This window comes from Mustela nigripes, chromosome 10 (assembly GCF_022355385.1).
Source record: "Mustela nigripes isolate SB6536 chromosome 10, MUSNIG.SB6536, whole genome shotgun sequence".
Lineage (NCBI taxonomy): Eukaryota > Metazoa > Chordata > Mammalia > Carnivora > Mustelidae > Mustela > Mustela nigripes.
In genome coordinates this window covers 62,815,561-62,833,748 of record NC_081566.1, presented here as the reverse complement: position 1 = coordinate 62,833,748, position 18,188 = coordinate 62,815,561, and the positions used below count along the sequence as shown (strand labels likewise).

The window sequence follows — 18,188 nt, the reverse complement described above, 5'->3', positions numbered from 1 at the left end:
AACGAACAAAGAGGAGTGGGTAGATTAAATGATTATTTAGTATAAGCCCAGGCTCTTATCCTCTATTCGTTAGATTTGGGGGAGGGACCCCTGGGTGGCTCGGTCGGTTGAGCATCTGCCTTCAGCTCAGGTCATGATCCCAGGGTCCTCGGATCGAGTCCTGCGTGGGGCTCCCTGCTCAGTGGAGAGCCTGCGTCCCTCTTCCTCTGCCCCTCCCCATCTCATGCTCTCTCACTCGCTCTCGACCCCACTCTGACTCTATCTAAATAAATAAAATCTTAAAAAAAAAAAAACACAGATTCAGGGGGAAAGCCTTACACCTAGACTCCGGAAGTAGCTCCTTCTTTAAATGCTTGTGAACAGACAGGAACGCCTGGGGGCCGATGGGAAATGGTTCTATGCCAGCAGCAGTATATTAACTCATTTCATCCTTGCAAACAATTCTCTGAGGACTCTAGTATGATCCCTGTTTCACAGAGAGCTATCCCGTCTAGATAAAAGCGGCTTGCCCACGGTGGCGCGCCGGAATTTGAACGAAGCTGTGTTCTCATGTGCCACGCTCAGCCATGACTGTGAACGGAGGACTACAGAACGGGCATCGTATGCCGGACCCCAAGGGGAATCCGACAATGACCATTTACCTTCCGGAAAGCATGGTCACGGAATTTCCACAGCGGGAGCTCCACAGCTGGGCTAACGTGTGCTTCAGCAAAACCCACTTTCTACACTGGGCTAGGACAAGAGTCACCAAGAAACGAATCAATTTGGTGAGATGTGGATGTGGGAGGGCGTTATTGAAGGTCTAGAACTATCGAAAAGAAAAGTTTGGGAGTCCCACGAACTTCTGCACAAATGCAAGAACACTGCCCCTCAAGCAGGCCTTGTATTCAAAGTGGTGATGACACGGGCCATCTTGTATTAAAATACAAGACGAGGAGACACGGAGTGCTCAGTTCTGTTCACTTTGCAGTAATCTGCATCTCCCGGGCCTGGGCGCTTTTTTAATTAAAAAAGAATGGAAAAAACAAAAACCGTTAAGAACGTCATGGCTGGAAAGCCGCTAGTGGACGATCACATACAAAGAGCCCGCAAGGTAAGAACCAATGTGGGATCTGAGACCAGATGCTACAAGCAAGGTCACTGTCCTCAACAATCACTGGTCTCACCTGTTTTCACCTAAGGACATCCTGGCAAAACCACCCACTCTTCCCTTCTTATAGCAGGTCCCAAAAGGTGCCCATCCAAGAACTGTGGCCCCTGCCAGCGCTCTTACTGATGTCTAGTTCGTATACACCTTATTCTCGAAGTCCTTTTTGGCCTGAACCGGTATGAAATATTCTAACTTCTCCGAAGTTGTTTTTGTTTTTTTAGTGTGAAAGAATGTTGATAAATTACTCATCTTTTAAAACCACGATCATAAAATCAATCTCCTGTATTACTACTGCATGAGTGCGAGGGAGTCCCCAGCCTACATGGGTTATGTTAAAAAAATTTTTTTTAGGTAGCTCATTTAAAACTGAGAAAGCATTTCTTCCCTAGAATATTATAGTAATAAGGGAAATGGATCTGCTCACCGAAGCCTCCTTTCCACACTCTCTCCCTCAATTTCCTGGTCCAGATTTATGACTACTTAGGCTGCTTCTTAAGCTTTCCAGCGCCTCCCACACAGGTCTCCATTTCCACCATGCATTTTTTTCAAGTGGGGTATTTTTAACCTGGGAAATGTCTTACTAACGACGTAATTTTGTATCACTTAAAATCTCCTAATTTTCATTTTCACAACACAGATGACGCTCAATTACCTTAAATTCTGTATGAAAAATATCTAAAGGCAATCAGAAAATTAAAAACAAGAGGTATAAGAGAACATTAAACTGTCCCTAGTAGTTTGTGAACTCCAAACATCAAAAGCAAGATGCTATTTTGAAATATGTACTGACTCAAGTTTAAAGATGGGTGAACTTTAATTTAATCGTGTATAAAACCAAATGGTAGTCTAATACCACTGAGACTAAGTGCTGAAAAACGAAGTAAATAAAACAACTACATGAAACATGATTACAATTTAAATTCTTTGGACTCTTTTTCTAAGCCCCCACTTTTAATACAGAACGAACTCTCCCAGTCTCAGCCCGGTGGTATTGGTTAACACTTGACATCCAAAAGCTGAACTTTAGGCACGTTCCACGAGTTCTCACAGCTGTTGGGAAAGCTTTAAAAAAGAAGAAGTGGGGGTTAAAAAGACAGCTTCGGACTGCAGCACAGTATAACCGGTAGGAATGCCGACTGGGACTTTAGGTCTCTAAGTCCATTCCTCTGTTCTTCTACAAAAACGCTAATTTTAGCATCTGATAGTTTAATCAGATTTCCCATTTTCAACAAGTAACCTTTACTTCCCATCATGTCCCAGAGAACAGACTCCTGAGATTAGGACAGAGGCGGACCTCAACCGCTGAGCCCGCTTTATATATAAGGCAACCACTTGTTTTAATTCCTGCTGGACTAGGGTTTTGTGCTCCAAACTGAATCTTCACTAGAGCGCACAGGATGTTCACAAATGTGTCCCAAAGCTCTCTTCTGGTCCGCTCAGGACGATGACCCTGTCGCAGAAGTGGCAGAGGAACTGGAGTCCTATCAGTCGTATTTGATTCTCTCCACGGGGGGTTCCTCCTTGTAATGGGAAATTATTTGAATCAGGATGGAACAGTTGATAAGGAGGAAGAACAAACCAGCTAACCAGATAAACAGAAACGTGTTCTTTCCCTGAAACTCCAGGACGTAGGCCGGCGCCAGCCACAAGGCCTGCCCTATGAACCAGAGCATCAGGAGAAGCACAGCTCGCTTCCACGGGATTCGCACGAGCGGCATCACCAGCGGCAGCAGGCAGAGGTACCAGAGGAAATACTGGGAGGTGCAGACTTTGTTGAAAGTCACGAAAATGGCCGTGTGCAGGAAGCAACAGAAGGCGAGGTCCCGGTAGTAGGCGAAGGACACGGCGGAGAGCAGGACGAACTGCGGCAGGAAGGCGGCGATGCCCAGGGAGGGGCTCCACGGGCTCTCGGCCGTCAGGTAGAGCATGTAGAAGTAGGGCGAGAAGTTGTGCCGCGTGTCCCGCCGCGTCAGGTGGTACAGGTAGGTGTGCTCCACGAACTCCCAGCCGTACCTCCGGTAAAAGCCGGCGCCCAGGGCGGCGAACGTGAGCCCGGCCACCGCCACGAAGAGCAGCACGGCGCGGCTGCACAGCCTCCCGAGGAACTCGGCCAGGCGCGCCCGGAAGGAGCCGCGGCGCGGGCGGGGGCCCGGGTGGCCGTGGCCGCCGCCGCCGCCGCCGCCGCCGCGCTCCGGGAGCAGGTGCAGGGCGATGGGCAGGGCGTAGGTCACCGGGTACAGCTTCATGTGCACCGCGACGCCGTAGGCCACGGCGGCGCCCGCCACCTGGCCCCGCGCCAGCAGGTACAGCGCCGCCAGCACCAGCGCCGCCACCAGCGAGTCGGCGTTGCCGCGGCTGGACACCGCCATGGGCAGCGGGTTGAGCAGCCAGAAGACGCAGTAGCCGCAGGCGCGGCGCCGGCCCAGCCCGCGGAGGCGCAGCAGGCGGTAGAGCAGGAAGGCGGCGAGCAGGTCGCCGCTGATGAACAGAAACTTCCCGAAGAGCTCGCCCAGGCGCACGCCGGGCGCCAGCAGCCAGCCCAGCAGCGGCGTGTAGCGGTAGGTGGCCCGCAGGTAGGGCGAGCGCCCCTGCGCGACGAGGCGCGCGGCGTCCGTGAACACCGGGTAGTCCGCGTCCGTGTAGCGCACCAGCAGCGTCCGGTCCTGGAAGGCGCCGTAGAAGACCAGGGCCACCCGCGCGAGGAAGGCCACCCCGAAGACGCCGGCGGGCGGCACCCGCAGGCTCAGGAACCACTCGCCCCAGGGCTCGGCCGGGCCCATGACCGCCCGGCGCCCCCGCCGCTCGGCCCCAGCCCCGAGCCGCCGTCCGAGCCGCGACCCTCGCCCGGCGCCCGCGCCTCAGGCGGCCGGCGCATCTCCCGCCCGCGCGCCGCCAACCGAAACCGCCGCGGGACGGTCGCTTCCGGCAGAGAGCCCCGCCCCCGCCCCGCTTCCGGGGGGCGGGGCCGCGCCGCGCCCTCAGTGGCCCGGCCGGGGTGGCCTTCCTTCGGATTGGCTGTGTCGCCGCCCCTCCTTCCTCGGGCGGGGGCGGGACTTCCGGCTCTCGCGGGAGGCGTGGCCCACGGGCCCGGGGGGCTCCACGGGTCTGCGGCGGAGCGGGGCGGCGGTCCTCTTCGCACGAGGGTCCTTCCCGCTTCGCGGCTCCGTCCCGCGGAGACGGAGCCAGAGACGGAGCGAGCTTCCAGCCGCGTCCGCCGGCCCGGGGGCCCGAGAGTGAGAACGCTGGCCGGTCGCCGGTCGCCGGTCGCCGGGGCTCGAGGGCCGGCCCGAGCGTGCGGGTCGCGCGCGTGCTCGGGACGGAGCCCGGACCGGAAGCTGCAGCTCCGTGTCCAGACCGGAGGTGAGCGGGGCCGCTGTCCTGTCCGGCAGCCCCGGGTGGCGGGTGCGCGGGGAGGCCGGGAACGGTGCCCGCGCCTCGCCGCCGCCACGGGGCTCGGCCTCGTGTCCCGGCTGCCTTCCGGCCCGCACAGCACCTGACCCTGCGGGCCTCAGCCGCGGGGCCCCTCCCGAAAGCGTCTGCTTTCATCCGCCGGGCGACGTCGCTGCCTCCTCCACCGAGGGTGGCCACACGGGGGTGGCGGGGCTCCGCGCTCTGGAAGGTCGTTCCCACGGAAGACCCCGCCTGCTGCCTGGCCCGTCCGGTGCCGCCCGCCATCCCAGGGCTTCGGTACGGCATTTGTCACGGGGCCTTGGGACACCTGATTTTTTTGTTTCTCTTTCCTGGTTTTCTCTGGGACACTCGGAGGCGATCTCGTCCTTCCCGTGCGTCTGTCTCACCCATCCGCGGGCGTTCAGGACGCGTGGGGCAGACGTTGGACGATACCAGAGGCCCCGCAGAGTGACATCCTGGGAGTGCTCCCAGCTCCCGGGCCGGCCGTCCCCCGGTGTCCCTCCCCCACCTCGAGCTCCGATCCCTCCCCCACCTGCCCCTACCCTGGCTTCCCTGAATTTCTCACCAAGGACTCCCGCCCCTTAGGTCTTTCCCTCCTGCGGGCTGGGGCTGCTCTTAGTCTGCAGAACTGTGAATGCCCTAATCATTGTAAGTGACATTCATAACCTTTTCCAGGAGGTCGTAGGATTCTTGAGGTCAGGGATTATATCTTATCCTTAGTTTTTTTTTCAGTTACTCATAATTTATTGCAGTCATAGGCACATTATAAGTGTTCAGCAAGGACTGATGGCTTCGTTTCAGGGATTGATCTGGCTTCCTAGGGGAAGCTTCCTTGGCTAGAATAAAGACGGTAGATGACTCCCTGCAGCCTCAACACGCAGCTCCCTGGACGGCCCCCTCAAGCCCCCGCCCACACCTCATGCATCATAGGATTGACTCTTACCCTGCGGATGAACCGTGTGAATCATATGTGTTCCATATTCATATTCCGCTATCTTTTTCCCCTTACATACGCCTTCGTGTAACTACAGGCCTCATGTTGGTAGTTACTTTTGCTTTGCTTTATCTTTTTTTAAAGATCTTATTTATTTATTTATTTGACAGAGAGAGGGAGATCACAAGCAGGCAGAGAGAGGGGGGTAGGCAGGCTCCCTGCCAAGCAGAGAGCCTGGACATGGGGCTTGATCCCAGGAACCCGGGATCATGACCTGAGCTAAAGGCAGACACTCAATGACTGAGCCACCCTGGCACCCCGGCAATTACTTTTATCTCCAGGGTTTTTTGTTGTTGTTGTTTTTGTTTTTTTGTGTGTGTGTTTTTGTTGTTGGTTTTTTTGTTTTGTTTTGTTTTGTGTTTTTTTTTGCAGCGCAGTAGCTACACGTACGGTGAGAGCCCATCACCGTGCTGCTGGCGATGATTGCCAACAGCCAGTTCTGCCGAGGACTTGCCTGCAGTGTGTCAGGCGTTGTGCTAAATACTTTCCACGTAGGGAGGATACGCTGCCTGCTGCCTTCTCAGATGAAGAAATCAGGATTTCCAGAGGTGAAGTAATTTCCCCACGTCACATCATGAACTAACGGCAGAGCTGGAACAGAAGAGCAGTTCTGCCTGCTGCGTAGCTAACCTGTAAACAAAATGTTGATGATGAATTTTGATTTCCTTCTCTGCGCCCTTCTCATTTGATCTCTTGTCGGACTCTTTCTGAGCGCCGCTCTCACTAGGACTCTGGCCCTGACTTTTCTCTCTGCCCATGATAGCCAAGCGAGGCTTAGTCCAGAGAGCAGACGATGTGGGGGCAGGGTGTCTGAAGATTAAGTAAGGGTCCTCTGACGGGTTGGTTTAGGTAATGTGGCAGAAAGGCCTCAACCAAATGACCCTGTAGAGCGTAATTACCTATTAAAGGGATGGGAGGCGCCAAATGGAGCAGATAAGAAAACCAGAAACAGCTAATGAAACCTGCCCTGGGTCACTGAGGTCAAAGGCGTGGGACAGAGGAAGTAGTTGTGGGGCCAAAGAAGGGCCTGGAGTCCAGGAAAATAACTTGGACGGGGCGGTCCGACTTCCTTACCGTTTCTAGGTGGGACGGATGTATTCCAGGCTTTAAGGAGCCCTCCCCGAGCTCTTTGCCCTGGGCTCAGGGATTCCATTTCTCATCTCTCCAAAGAGCTGCAGGTTTTCACGTGGCTCAGCTGCTCGTTGCCTCTCGAGCTGCTACACACAGTCCTTCCCATTCCCCCTTCCACCGGCCGCCTCCAGGCTTCTGCCCCGGTAGATCCAGCCACACCCATGCATGGCTTGTCCCTAGCATCCTCGCCGAGGGCCCTGATCTGGGTCACTGTACTGTTTCACTCTCCTCAGCTTTCCACATCGACTCTTCCCTTTGTTGCCCTGTTCTGGGCGGCATCACACCGTCTCCCCTGCCGTCGAGCTCCCCATGAGAACAGACCAGTGGGAGGCACTAGCTGAGACGAAGCTTAGTCCTGCTGCCTGAGACCACCGCTTCCCCTGGAACCACAGCCCCCTCCCTTGGCTACAACTCGCACCACTTCCTGCCAAGTTTAAGACTGCTAAAGGCTTTCCGGCGGCGGGAAGGTCCTGGGAGCCTCACCATCTCTCCGCTCATTAGCCCTGCCCGCACCCTTGTAAGGAATCCATTAAATGCCACCCCTGTTAGCTCTTGGAGTGTACCCCCTTGTTTTCTGCTGTAGTACAGGCTGAGTCAATCACTTTCCTTATTTTGTTTTTGTAGATCTTGCTTCTGTTTCCTGCTTTGTAGTTTGCTTGGAATCTATTCCTAATTCCTTTCATCCTCGGGGTCCTATACCTTGGTCCAGACCTTCAACAGCTCCGTTTAATAGTCCATACCGACCACGTCCACTACCCAAGGGTCTCTGGCGATTACCTTCGCCCCAAGCTTTTGAAAGTCTCTTAACTGGTTTAGTGTTTCCTGCCTCTCAATTCTCCTGCTAGGTTGATATTCATAAACAGTACTTTAATTAGATTCTCTCCTTCCTCAAATATCTTCGGTGGCTTCCAGCTGCCTATAGAAAAAAAAAAAAATCGACCATTTAGCCTCGCATTCAGTCCCTCCGTGGCCCTGCCCTTTCAGTCTGTTCGCCTATAAAGCCCTTGCTTCTAGGGTTACGACCTGTCCTCACATAATACACTCGTGCTTTCTGCCTCCGGTACTTCTGACGCTCTATCAGCCGCAGAGAATCCTTCCTCTCTCTCTTGCCTACATGCTGCTTGTGCTTTGATGCTGGCCTCCAACCTCAGCTCCTCAGACTCTCCCTAGACCTCAAATCTCTCTGTCAAATGATCTCTCCTTGCACGACCGTGAGCTTACTGTCTGTTCTCTCTCTCTCTCTTTTTGACAGTTATGTCCTGCCTTATGAAATATGTTACCTAAATCTTTTACGGGTATTTAACAAACGTACGCACTCCCCTGTGTACTGGCTGCGTGAACTCGAGACACGTTCCTTTCCTCCCCCTTCCCTTGCTTCTGCGACATCCGCTGAGCAACGTACGTGCAGGCGTCAGGCTCTGCTGGTGACGGAGCGCTGACACGAGTCCCAGTCACGTGGCTCTTAAACAAGCCAGCGACACAGACATTCATCCAGCAAGTCCACAAGCACAGCTGCCGCTCTGGTAAGCGCCACGGGAGGTGGGTCTGCGACGCAGCCAGATTTCAGCAGGCGCTTGGGGGTGAGACTGTGCGACGGGCGCGGGTAGAGCGAGCGAGGCTGGGGCCGGCGAGCCGTGAGGCGTCGCGCAGGAGACCAGCAGGTGCCAGGCCCGTGCCACGCGCGTCCTCACTCCTGTTTCCTTCTCAGTGAAGAGGTACCTCCCGCGGAGCAGGAACTCCGCATCTGCCGATCTTTCTTGACTCTTAGGTCCCATGTGTTCTAACCAGACCTTGTAGATCGATACCTTGCCTGGCCTAGGGCCTGTCCCTGGGAGGTATTGTCCAGAGGCGTCTCCTAGGTCGGTGTATCGGGCCCTTATCAGGCCCTTAGTGTGTGCGACTTGTTACTGTATCTTGTTTTCCTCACAGGTTTGCAAGTTTCTTCGAAGTTTAGGGGGCTGTGTGTATGGTATGTCTTGTATCTCAGATGTCTTGTGACCCAGCCCTCAGCTAGTGTTTCCTAAACGTTGTAGTTAAGTCTCTGCTGATGATGGAAAGAGACCCCGTTTTCTCCCTCCACCTCCCTCTGTCCTTCCAGTTCTGGGGAGCAGGGGTCAGAGACTCTGGGATGTGTTACCCCTTGTCGGAGAGGACTCAGGACTGGATACGGGCCACCGGATCTTTTTCGGGGAAGTGATGGACCAGAGTAGAAGAGAGATAAGAGAGATCCCTTTCTTCGAATGTTGGGGCACAAGGCCCCACTGTGAAGCGAATAGTTCTGGAGAGCCTCAAGGATACGTAAGGAATGTCTCTGCGCAGCAGCATGGAAGGGAACTTGGGCGCTGACTCGCTGGCTGAGAGGAGCGTTGCCCAGCATCCCAAACAACTTAACTTTCCTGGACGGAGCTGAGCCAATGTCCAGATTTCTGAGTCTTAACTTCTTCTTCTTCTTTTTTTTAATCCTTTAAAACCCAAGTGTGAAGGGTATTTGCTACAGGATCCTAAGGTGGATGAGGGGCTGCGGTACTGAGGGAGGGAGGGGTGACCGCGGGGAAGGGGCAGGGCCGGGCCCCGTCCAGTCCCCGCAGCGCAGCCTCCCTCCACCCTCCGCTTCCGCAGACAGGCCTGCGGGTTCAGGCCCGAACACTAGGTTGGCTTCGATTTCCAAAAGAAGCTGGAGTAAAGCACAGAGATTCGTCCATTTTATTCAGTAGCTTATTCTGAAAAGACTAAAATTAAATAAAAGAAACCAAACAAGCTCCTGGTCTTGTTTGACTAGGTAAGTTTGACCTCGTTTAGTCTTTAATGCGGCGACTGGAAAAGCCGCCCCTGGACAGTTGTGCTTCAGGAGAGCTGGCCGTGACCGAGCTGTTTATCCACATCAAGGGGGGACACGTCACCTGCTGCAAAGAAACTGGGTTCAACAGCAGGGGAATGGACCAGGGTAGCAGCCTTGGGGAGGGGGCCGTGTCCCCGGCTTAGAGCAGTGTTACAGCTGGCGGCTTTTCTCTGCCCAGGCCTTATGGGGAAGCCCCCGGATGGTCTCACCAGCTGGCAGAGATGGGTGGTGGATAATGCGGTGGAGCAGAGTCAGGATTCCAGAAGCTTCTCACGGAGCTGCCCCCCCCCCCCCCCCCGGGGCAGCCGCTAGCCCCCTTCTCCTGTTTGCCACAGGGCCCCTTACCCCCATGCCCAGTGCCAGGACTGGGGCTCTGCTGGCCTAGAGAGCATCTGGGCAGCCTGCAGCCGCGCAGAGGGCTGGGCCTTAGCCTTGGGCCCGTCCTGAGCCCCACACCCTTGCCGTGCTGATGTTTGGAGGCTGAGGTCGTGGCGTCCCGTCAGTGCCCCCCACGCACCGAAGAGGTCAGCTCCCGGTGGGACTTCCCGTAGCAGGCTGAAGCTGCTGTGGCCCCCCGGCCCTGTGCAGGAAGGGCACATACAGCGTACTTCAAGAAAAGGACACAGAAGGTGCTTTTATTTTAAAACAAAACAAAACAAAAAAAGTGCTACAGTGACAGGACACAGCCGGGTGCAGCACACAGCATAAGTGGGTTCCAGATGCCTGTGGCCCCAGCAGCCACCCCCTTCCTGTCTCCCTCCTCCTGGACCTCAGCCCGCGGGGCTTCTCAGAAGCCTCAGCGGGCATCTCCTCGCTTCCGAAGAGCGGCTTCCCTGCCTCCCTCTCCCATCATCAAACCCGAAAGCCTCCTCGGCTGTCTCACTTCCATCTCGAAACCAGGATCACTGGTCAAAAGTCTGGAAATCGGGGGAGTCCTACCCCCAAACCAGAGCAGGATGTCTGCCCCCACGCTAACGTCTCCTTTCCGTACATTCAGGATATTTGTCCTAAACACATCTATATACATCATAGATCTCTCCACGTATATATTATCTCTGTGTCTCTTTCTCCCTAGGTCAGCCTTCCATTCGCACCACGTCCTACTTCCTGAGCCTCCACCCAGTCTCGGCAGCTGGTCCAAGGGAGACTGGATTCATCGATTTCACTGGGTCCCTCAGCAGCGCCCTGTGTCATCGTCACACCCTGAGTACCCTCCCCCATTGGTGGTTTTGTCCACGTGGCATCTCCCCGCTAACATCGGTGCTTAGGGCTCCTGCCATTCGAAGTCTATGGTTGGCGGGGCCAGGGGACCCCAGACCCGGCTGCTTCTCAAGCTTGTCTCATAGCCCGAAGAAGGGTTTCAGCTCCGAGGAAGAGGCCATAGTGTAAACTGCTGGTTGGGGGTGGGGGGGCGCAGTTTTCTGGGAAGGCGTATGGGAGAGTCAGCGAGGCTGTGTTAAAAGGACAGTGTGACTTAAAGTGCAGCTTAGAGCAAAGTCTGGGGTCCCAGAGGAGAAGCAAAAAGGTTAAGTCAGAAGATGTCCTCATTCTGTTACGCAAGAATCTGAGCAGCGTCTGGGACCTAGAGCGGACAGCGGGGGACGAGGGAGAGAGGGTGTCCCTCAGGAGGGGCGCGGCTGTATGCGGAAGAGACTAGTGGAAGATAGCTTGCTGTTGGGTGAGAAGCGTGTGCGCGCACACACACCCACAGTCCAGTACTCTGGGCCTTTGCACGTGGGAAGAAGGTAAGTCTGACGTTGAATAAACTTGAGAGCCTAGAAACTGGCTCTTTGCCTTCTGTTCTTCTGTGTCGGATTTTCAAGTTTTTTTGGTTCTGGTTTTCTTGAGAGCCAGGGACTGTTGGTGGGGTTTGCGGTCCGTGAAGAATGCAGGATCTTCAGTTTTCAAGTCGTGGTTAGTCAAGTTCGAGGAAAGATGCACGTAAGAGGGTCTTACGCGGATCCTGTGGTGACCATGGGTCCAGCCTCAGAACCGTGAGGTTTCTCTGTAAAGCTCTGCACGCAGACGCACGTGCACATTCTGGGGAAGCGTGTAGCTTGTAACAACTGACCCGGGTCCTCCCGAACAAGCTGCCACTTGACTCGTTCAGGGGACTCTATGCCCGGCCCCCATGGGGGCAAGGGGGCACAGTTTCTTGTACCTAAATGAGACCAGGAGGCACTCTTGGGATTTGGGGAGAAACTTTTGGGGATTTAGAGAAAGTTCTGGGGCCCCTTCTCCCTTCTTGGCCTCTCCCACAGCCCCCAGCAGGGAACAAGGAACAGCTTGGTCTCCTAAAGTGTCCCTTTAACTCCCCTGAAGGTAGCTTTGTGGCAGAGGAGAGTGGAGATGGGGCTGGTGCCCACTTTAGCCCAAGTCTCGGGAATGGCTAAGGGAGACCCTGGTTATTTGATCAGGAGGCATGGTCTCCTTCCCTCCCAGCGTTGCCTAATAAGCTAGCTGACATTGTCAGAGGGCCACAGGCAGGAGTGATGGGGGGATGGTGTCTGCCGGCCACAGAGTTCTGCCCTGCTCCAAGCCCTATAAAGCCCTAACTCCCAGAGGCTCCATACAGCAGTCTGGAAACCTGAGAATTTACTCCTCCTGCATGGTGGGGTTGATGTCACTTTCCTAGGGAATCTGGGCCCTGTAAGTATCTGGAACATCATTTCCAGACCTTTCTGTGGGACCTGGGAACATACTGGCAAGGCTCAACCCATCCACAGGTCGCAGGGAAACAAATCCAGGGCTGTGTGCAGAGTAGGGTCAAGGTCTTGGACAAGAGTCCTGCACTAGTCCCTCCACATCGAGAGTTCAGATTCCGGGATGGGTGCAGGTGTGGTGTGACCGGTTCAGGTGTCCTGGGTCAGCCTCAGTTCTCTGGGAGCAGAGGCGGCTGTGAAAGAACTGGGTATTGGAAGAGAGGGTCCACTTGAGAGAATGGAAAGAGGAAAACCGGTGACCAGGGCTCTAGATTATCGTCCAAATTTACCAGCAGAAATAAACCCCCTATGAAAAACCCTGACTTCTCTCAACAGGGCTTGGTAGCGAACCCAGGATAAATGAATTCCAGATTCCGATCTTTCTAAGGCACAGACCCCGAAAGGACTATCAGAGTCTTGCCTTAGGGAACCAGCTGGGTGGGAAATTAGAGGTGGGTGGGGGTTCCAGCCTCAAGCCACCAAACTGGACGGTGGCGGTGGCAGGAGGTGGGGGGAGTCTATCCATCCACCTGGAACGGCCCTCCTAATGTGAGTCTCCAAGCATGGCTGAGGCACTCAAGCCACTTCAGCCTAATCTTCCCTGTCCTTCCCCCAGCCTGTCGGCAGGGAGTTGTGCGTCGGGCGGGAGTGGGGGAGGTGAAGGGGACGATGGAAGGACAGCTCGGACTCCAGTTGGCCTCGCCTAGCCGCAGGCCACCAGGTTAAAGCAGAGGGAGTGGAGGATGGGTGCTTCGGGGACTCTCCGGTGAGCTCGGGTAGCAGCCCTCACCCAGGATGCCAACAGCGGAGAGACCAGAGGGATGGGGAGGTGGGAAGCCGCCATCAGACGTTGCTGATGCGCACGCTAAGGGCGCTGCCCTCCTTCTCCGCTTGCTCCCGCAGCGACTCCTCCAACTTGAGCTTCTCTGGGTCTCCGTAGCGCGTGGTGCTGTCACGGAGGCCACTGGGAGGGGCCACTTTCACTACTTGGTCGAAAAGGCTGAAGTCCGCTATGTACTTGCCGCTGGCTGACAGCGAGATGGCGGGTGTGAACTCGTAGCCCCAGAGGATCTCCTCCGGCAGGTAGGAGGTGCGCACCTGGCAGGTGGCGCTGGTGGACTCCACCGTCCCGCTGAGAATCAGCACCAGCTCGAAGTCGCCCTCGCCGCTGCGAAGGGGCAGGTCCTTCAGGGGACTGCTGTCATCCACCACGTGGTAGAACGTCAGCGGCAGAATGAGGAACGGGCTGTCCGAGGCGGTGTCCACCTGGAACGTCACGTTGACCTGGTTGAGCCGGATGTTCTCACCCTCTTTGGTCTGGTGGGTCTGCAGCAGTTTGCCTGTCACCTGGCAGCCGATGAGGAGGCTCTTGCGCATGTTGGCGACGCGGATCATGAGGCAGGGCTTCCCGTCGTGCGCAGCGACCACGGCGTGCTGGCTGAACCGGATGGTCTCCGCCCGCTTCTTGGGCCGGGCGATCTTGGCCAGGAAGGTACCCGTGATGAAGATCTCCAGGATGGTGGTGAGCACCAGCTGCGCGATCAGGAGCACGATGGCCAGCGGGCACTCCTCGCTGATGTAGCGGAAGCCGTAGCCGATGGTGGTCTGCGATTCGAGGGAGAAGAGGAAGGCCCCGGTGAGCGTGTGCACCTGGACCACGCAGGGGGTGTGGTTGGCCGGGGGGCCCAGCTCCAGCAGGTCCCCATGGGCCACGGCGACCAGGTACCACACCACGCCAAAGAGGAACCAGGTGCCCGCGAAGGTCGCCGAGAAGAGCAGCAGCTTGTACCGCCACTGCATGTCGATGAACGTGGTCCACAGGTCCTTGAGGTAGAGGAAGCGCTTGTCGGCGATGTGCTCCATCCTCACGTTGCTGCGGCCGTCCTTAGTCAGGACTCGGCGCCGTCGGACCGCCGGGCCCACGAGGGGCCGGCTCTCCGTCTGCGTGGTCTGACTGTAATACACCTTGGTGACTGATGTCATCTGGAGGGAGCAAGACAGCATAACGCAGGTTACAGCAGAAACCCAGCCGACTCCTGGCCACCCCCCAACGCGAAGGAGGAAGTCACGTGCGTTTGGTGCCACTGACTGGTCCTTACCAGTAGCCAAGATTTATGAGCGCCTGCTGAATGCCCAGCGCCGCGCAAGACCCTGGGGGGTCGACAAGAATGGCCTCGTCGTTGCTCCCCGAGGACCCGCAGCCCAGTGAGCGAGACTCGTTCAGTGAGCCAGTGCTCGCACCGCAGTCTGATCCTTGCGACTCTTGGGAGACGCAGAAAAGACTGGGTCGTAATCAGCTCACAGTGCCTTGAAGGTGGGCCAAGAAGAGAGGGCTCTACCGGTCTCTAGTCCCCGTAAGGCCAGCTCTGTGATGCCCTCTCCTCCTGAAATAGGGTCCCTCCCCTCCCTCATGAATGGCAGAGCAAGAAAGACTATCCTGTTGAAGTCGTTCCAGGCCAACCCCCCTTAAAACACACAAACCCTTCATTTACTCACTTTTCTCCCAGCCCCGAGTCCGTACTCATTGGTGACACCAAGATACTCATCTGGCTCAGGAAACAGCAGAAACCGCCCTTCCTTCTACCCCTGGAGATGTCCTCTGAGCACCCAGTCCATTTCACCATGTCTTACGGTGATTACTCCTAACCCTCTACCGTCACCATCACTATCATCTATTCGCATCACGGCGGGGGCTCGGTCTGGGTCGGTGGCTCTGGGAAGAGCACAGATGGGACCCGAGCAAAAACAACTGAGCCACGGTGGAGAACCCCACAGCGAGGCCTCCTGACGGTGCGGGTGCAGCGACGTTTCCCCGGGGACTCGGGGACTGCCGGGTCACCGGGAAAGTCGCCTTGACGGGGTAAAGTAGGAAAGTTCGCGTGTATCAGTTAGCACGCGCTCCGATTCAGGATTGCTGTTTGTCCTGAGAGAAGAAAGGGGAGAGGCTCGGAGATAGGAGACCGCTCGCTTCCTACAAGGGGCCGGCACCCCGGCCCAAGGACTTGAGCTTTTCCAGCAGAGAAAGGATTTCAATCACTGGAACCCTGGGATTCTGGCTCTGGAGGCCAGACCTTCTGGGAAGGAGGAGGGTGACCTCAGGGGCATTCGGTCCTTGGAGAACAAAGAGGTTCATCACATTCTCTGTTCCAAAAAAATCTGAACCATTGCATTTTATCCCTCACACTGCTCCCTTACCCCGTCTTCCCCACGACCGACCTGACACCTGGAACACGAAACTATCTGGGTGCATTCAAACACCGATCCAAGTAGACCCTAGACTGGCGACTGGCAACGGACAAGAGTCCCGGAATGCTCAGAGGTAACCAGGAGCCTGTTCGGCCAGCCTCTACCCACCTGGAACTTTTGTTGGAGTGAGACCACTCGGCCAGACCTGGATGTCGTCCACTTCCCAATACCCTTAGCTACTTGGGAGCAAAGGGGAACAATTGGTATTTAGAACCCAAGGAAAGCCCCATTCAAAACTCAGTAGTAGTAGTAATATTAAAAAAAAAAATGCACAGCACCTGCATCTCTGTACCATTTTTTAAAAGGTTTTATTTATTTATTTGACAGACAGAGATCACAAGTAGGCAGAGAGGCAGGCAGAGAGAGAGGAGGAAGCAGGCTCCCCGCCAAGCAGAGAGCCCGACGTGGGGCTCAATCCCAGGACCCTGGAACCATGACCTGAGCCGAAGGCAGAGGCTTAACCCACTGAGCCACCCAGACGCTCCACGCTCTATACCATTTTAAAGTTTACCTATTAGTCTGCCTTCGCATCTGATCCACAAACTGGAAAAGATGTGAAACCTCAGAGAGATTGGAGGAACTATTAACGGACAGAGAAAGTGCTGGAATGTTGTGGATGAGTGAACCTAATTTTAATATCCAAAAAGAAAAACAAGATACATTTCATAAACTGCAGACAAACAGGTAAGATGTTGACCCTCGGCAAGTTTCTAGAACAGAGCATTAAGACTGCAAGTACTTGGGGGTGCCTGGCTGGCTCAGTAAGCTAAGTGCCCGACTCCTGATTTCGGATCAGGTCTTGATCTCAGGGTCGAGAGGCTGGCCTCCACATTCAGCAGGGAGTCGCTTGACAATCTCTTTCTCCCTCTCTCTCTCTCTTGCAAATAAATAAACCTTTAAAAAAAAAAATTGCAAGTATTTGGGCAGGTTGGGGGAAGGCTGTAGGACCCAGCAAGGGGTGTTACCCAGAACAAGTCCCATCAGGGAACCTAACTGCCTTCCTGGACAAGGTTACTACATGGACAAGTCAGAGAAAGCAATAGAGAAAGTGTCTCCATGCAAGGTTTTTGACAAGATCTCTTATGTCCTTGGGGCTAAGACCGAGAAAAAAGAACAGCTACTCTGATCCTGGGGCCTGAAACATACAAAAATCAGTGGTACTAGTGAGTGGATCATTTTCTATTTTCTAGTGACGTACCAGAGAGCTTTATCTCTGGCCTTACCCCATTCAGTGTCTGCAACATTACTTTATTCGAAACCCCAGAACACAAGGCCGTCCATCACGTGGGTGACCCAGAGCAGGGCTGGATCAGAAATGCAAGGTCTGGGCAGGATCAGGATCCAAACGGAGCCAGAGGAGCTTTAACAAAAAAGATAATTACTGCGTATGTGTATGTCTATGTGTATGTGTATGTACTGGGGTCTAAAACTTACCTGAGCAATTCTGGATTGGAAAGATGTGATGCATTTTGGTTGCCAAAAAGGCAATGCTATTTCAAGCTACTTCAGGCGAATTCATTTATGCAGAATAAGGAGGCTGTTGATCGTGCTCAGATCTGCTTATCCTGTACCAGCTGTTTTGCGTCTCCAAGGACAATCAAAACCAGATCATGCAAGAAACGGCTAAAGGAAACGGGGAAGTTAGCTGGGAGAAGAGGCGATCTGAGGGGTACGAGTGGCTGTGTGCAAGTATTTGGTTTGAAGTGCTGTCCCATGAACAAGGGTTTGGACTTGGTCTTTGAGAGCTAAGAGAAACCACCAATGAGCTTACACCACAGGAGGAAAGATCCCAGACTGATATGACAAAGAACAACGCAACAATCAGGACATGCAGAGCTTCTCTAGAAGTAGGCAGTGCTCTGTCCCTGGAGGGGTTCACGGGCAGGATGGGCAAGCACTTTGCCATAATTCCGTAGACAGACGGAGGTGAAGGACGGTCTGTACCCCTCACCCACACTCTTGGAGGACCGGATGCTCACCCACTCTGCATCTGCGGTCTCCGCCCTTCCCACGGTGACCTTCAGGGCATCTGCCCCAGAGTCCCAGCTCTGTTGGTGCTGAGGAAAGATTCCACCTGTCTTGAGGAATGGAGGTTCTTGGGGCCCAAGGGAAGGCTTGCTTCTCATCCCCAAAACAGTAGTCTGGGGTTCTATATCACGTCACAGTTCTTAAAACATGTAATTTGACCCTCACACCATGAACTAAGTACAAATCGTTAGAATCGGCTCTGAGATTTGTCCCAAGCAGATTAGTGGTAGAGGTGGAACCAGAACCGGTCTTCTGTCTCTTGGCCCAAACCTTTTTTTATTTTTTTTTTTTAAGTAGGCTCCACACCCAACGTGGGCCTGAATTCACAACCCTGAGATCAAGGGTTGCACGCTCCCGGGATGGAGCCAGCCAGGCGCCCCGGAACATTTTAATTACAGCAACTGTTTCTGGGACCCCCCAGGTGCACCACCATGGGTCCCAGGGTCTCGGGAAGTGCCTCCGTGGTGCCCCGTAGAGAGAGGATCACAGCTGAGCCGCAGAGGACAGGGCCTGGAGCTTTCAGATTCATGGCGCTGGAGATCTGGGCTGCTGGCGAGGGCTGCTGTGATTGCCACCTCCAGCTGCGTGCCTGCTGCTGCCAGCCTTCTCCTGGCCTCCTCCAGCTGCTCCCAGCTGTTGGGCCACCTCCCACAGCCAGGCCGCTTTGTTCTGCGAGGGGGCCGGAGT

The 18,188-nt window shown here is 55.1% G+C and overlaps 2 protein-coding genes across 3 annotated transcripts in view; both read right to left on the bottom strand.

The window, feature by feature from the left end:
• Positions 1–1,945: 1,945 nt before the first annotated feature.
• PIGM (phosphatidylinositol glycan anchor biosynthesis class M) lies at positions 1,946–3,998 on the bottom strand. The gene has a single exon (XM_059413534.1). It carries the CDS (start codon positions 3,928–3,930, stop codon positions 2,635–2,637), a length of 1,296 nt encoding a protein of 431 aa, XP_059269517.1. The 5' UTR covers positions 3,931–3,998; the 3' UTR covers positions 1,946–2,634.
• A 6,135-nt stretch (positions 3,999–10,133) lies between these two features.
• The window catches only part of KCNJ10 (potassium inwardly rectifying channel subfamily J member 10), a 29,106-nt gene continuing 21,051 nt past the window's right edge, over positions 10,134–18,188 (bottom strand). For both annotated transcript variants that reach the window (XM_059413535.1, XM_059413536.1), the window contains exon 2: positions 10,134–14,210. In XM_059413535.1, the coding sequence (XP_059269518.1) occupies positions 13,071–14,210 (1,140 nt within the window). In that variant the 3' untranslated portion in view covers positions 10,134–13,070. The remainder of the gene's footprint in view (positions 14,211–18,188) is intronic.

Coding starts and splice junctions, on each gene's coding strand:
- PIGM (XM_059413534.1), bottom strand. CDS start 3,930: ATGGGCCCGGCCGAGCCCTGGGGCGAGTGGTTCCTGAGCCTGCGGGTG.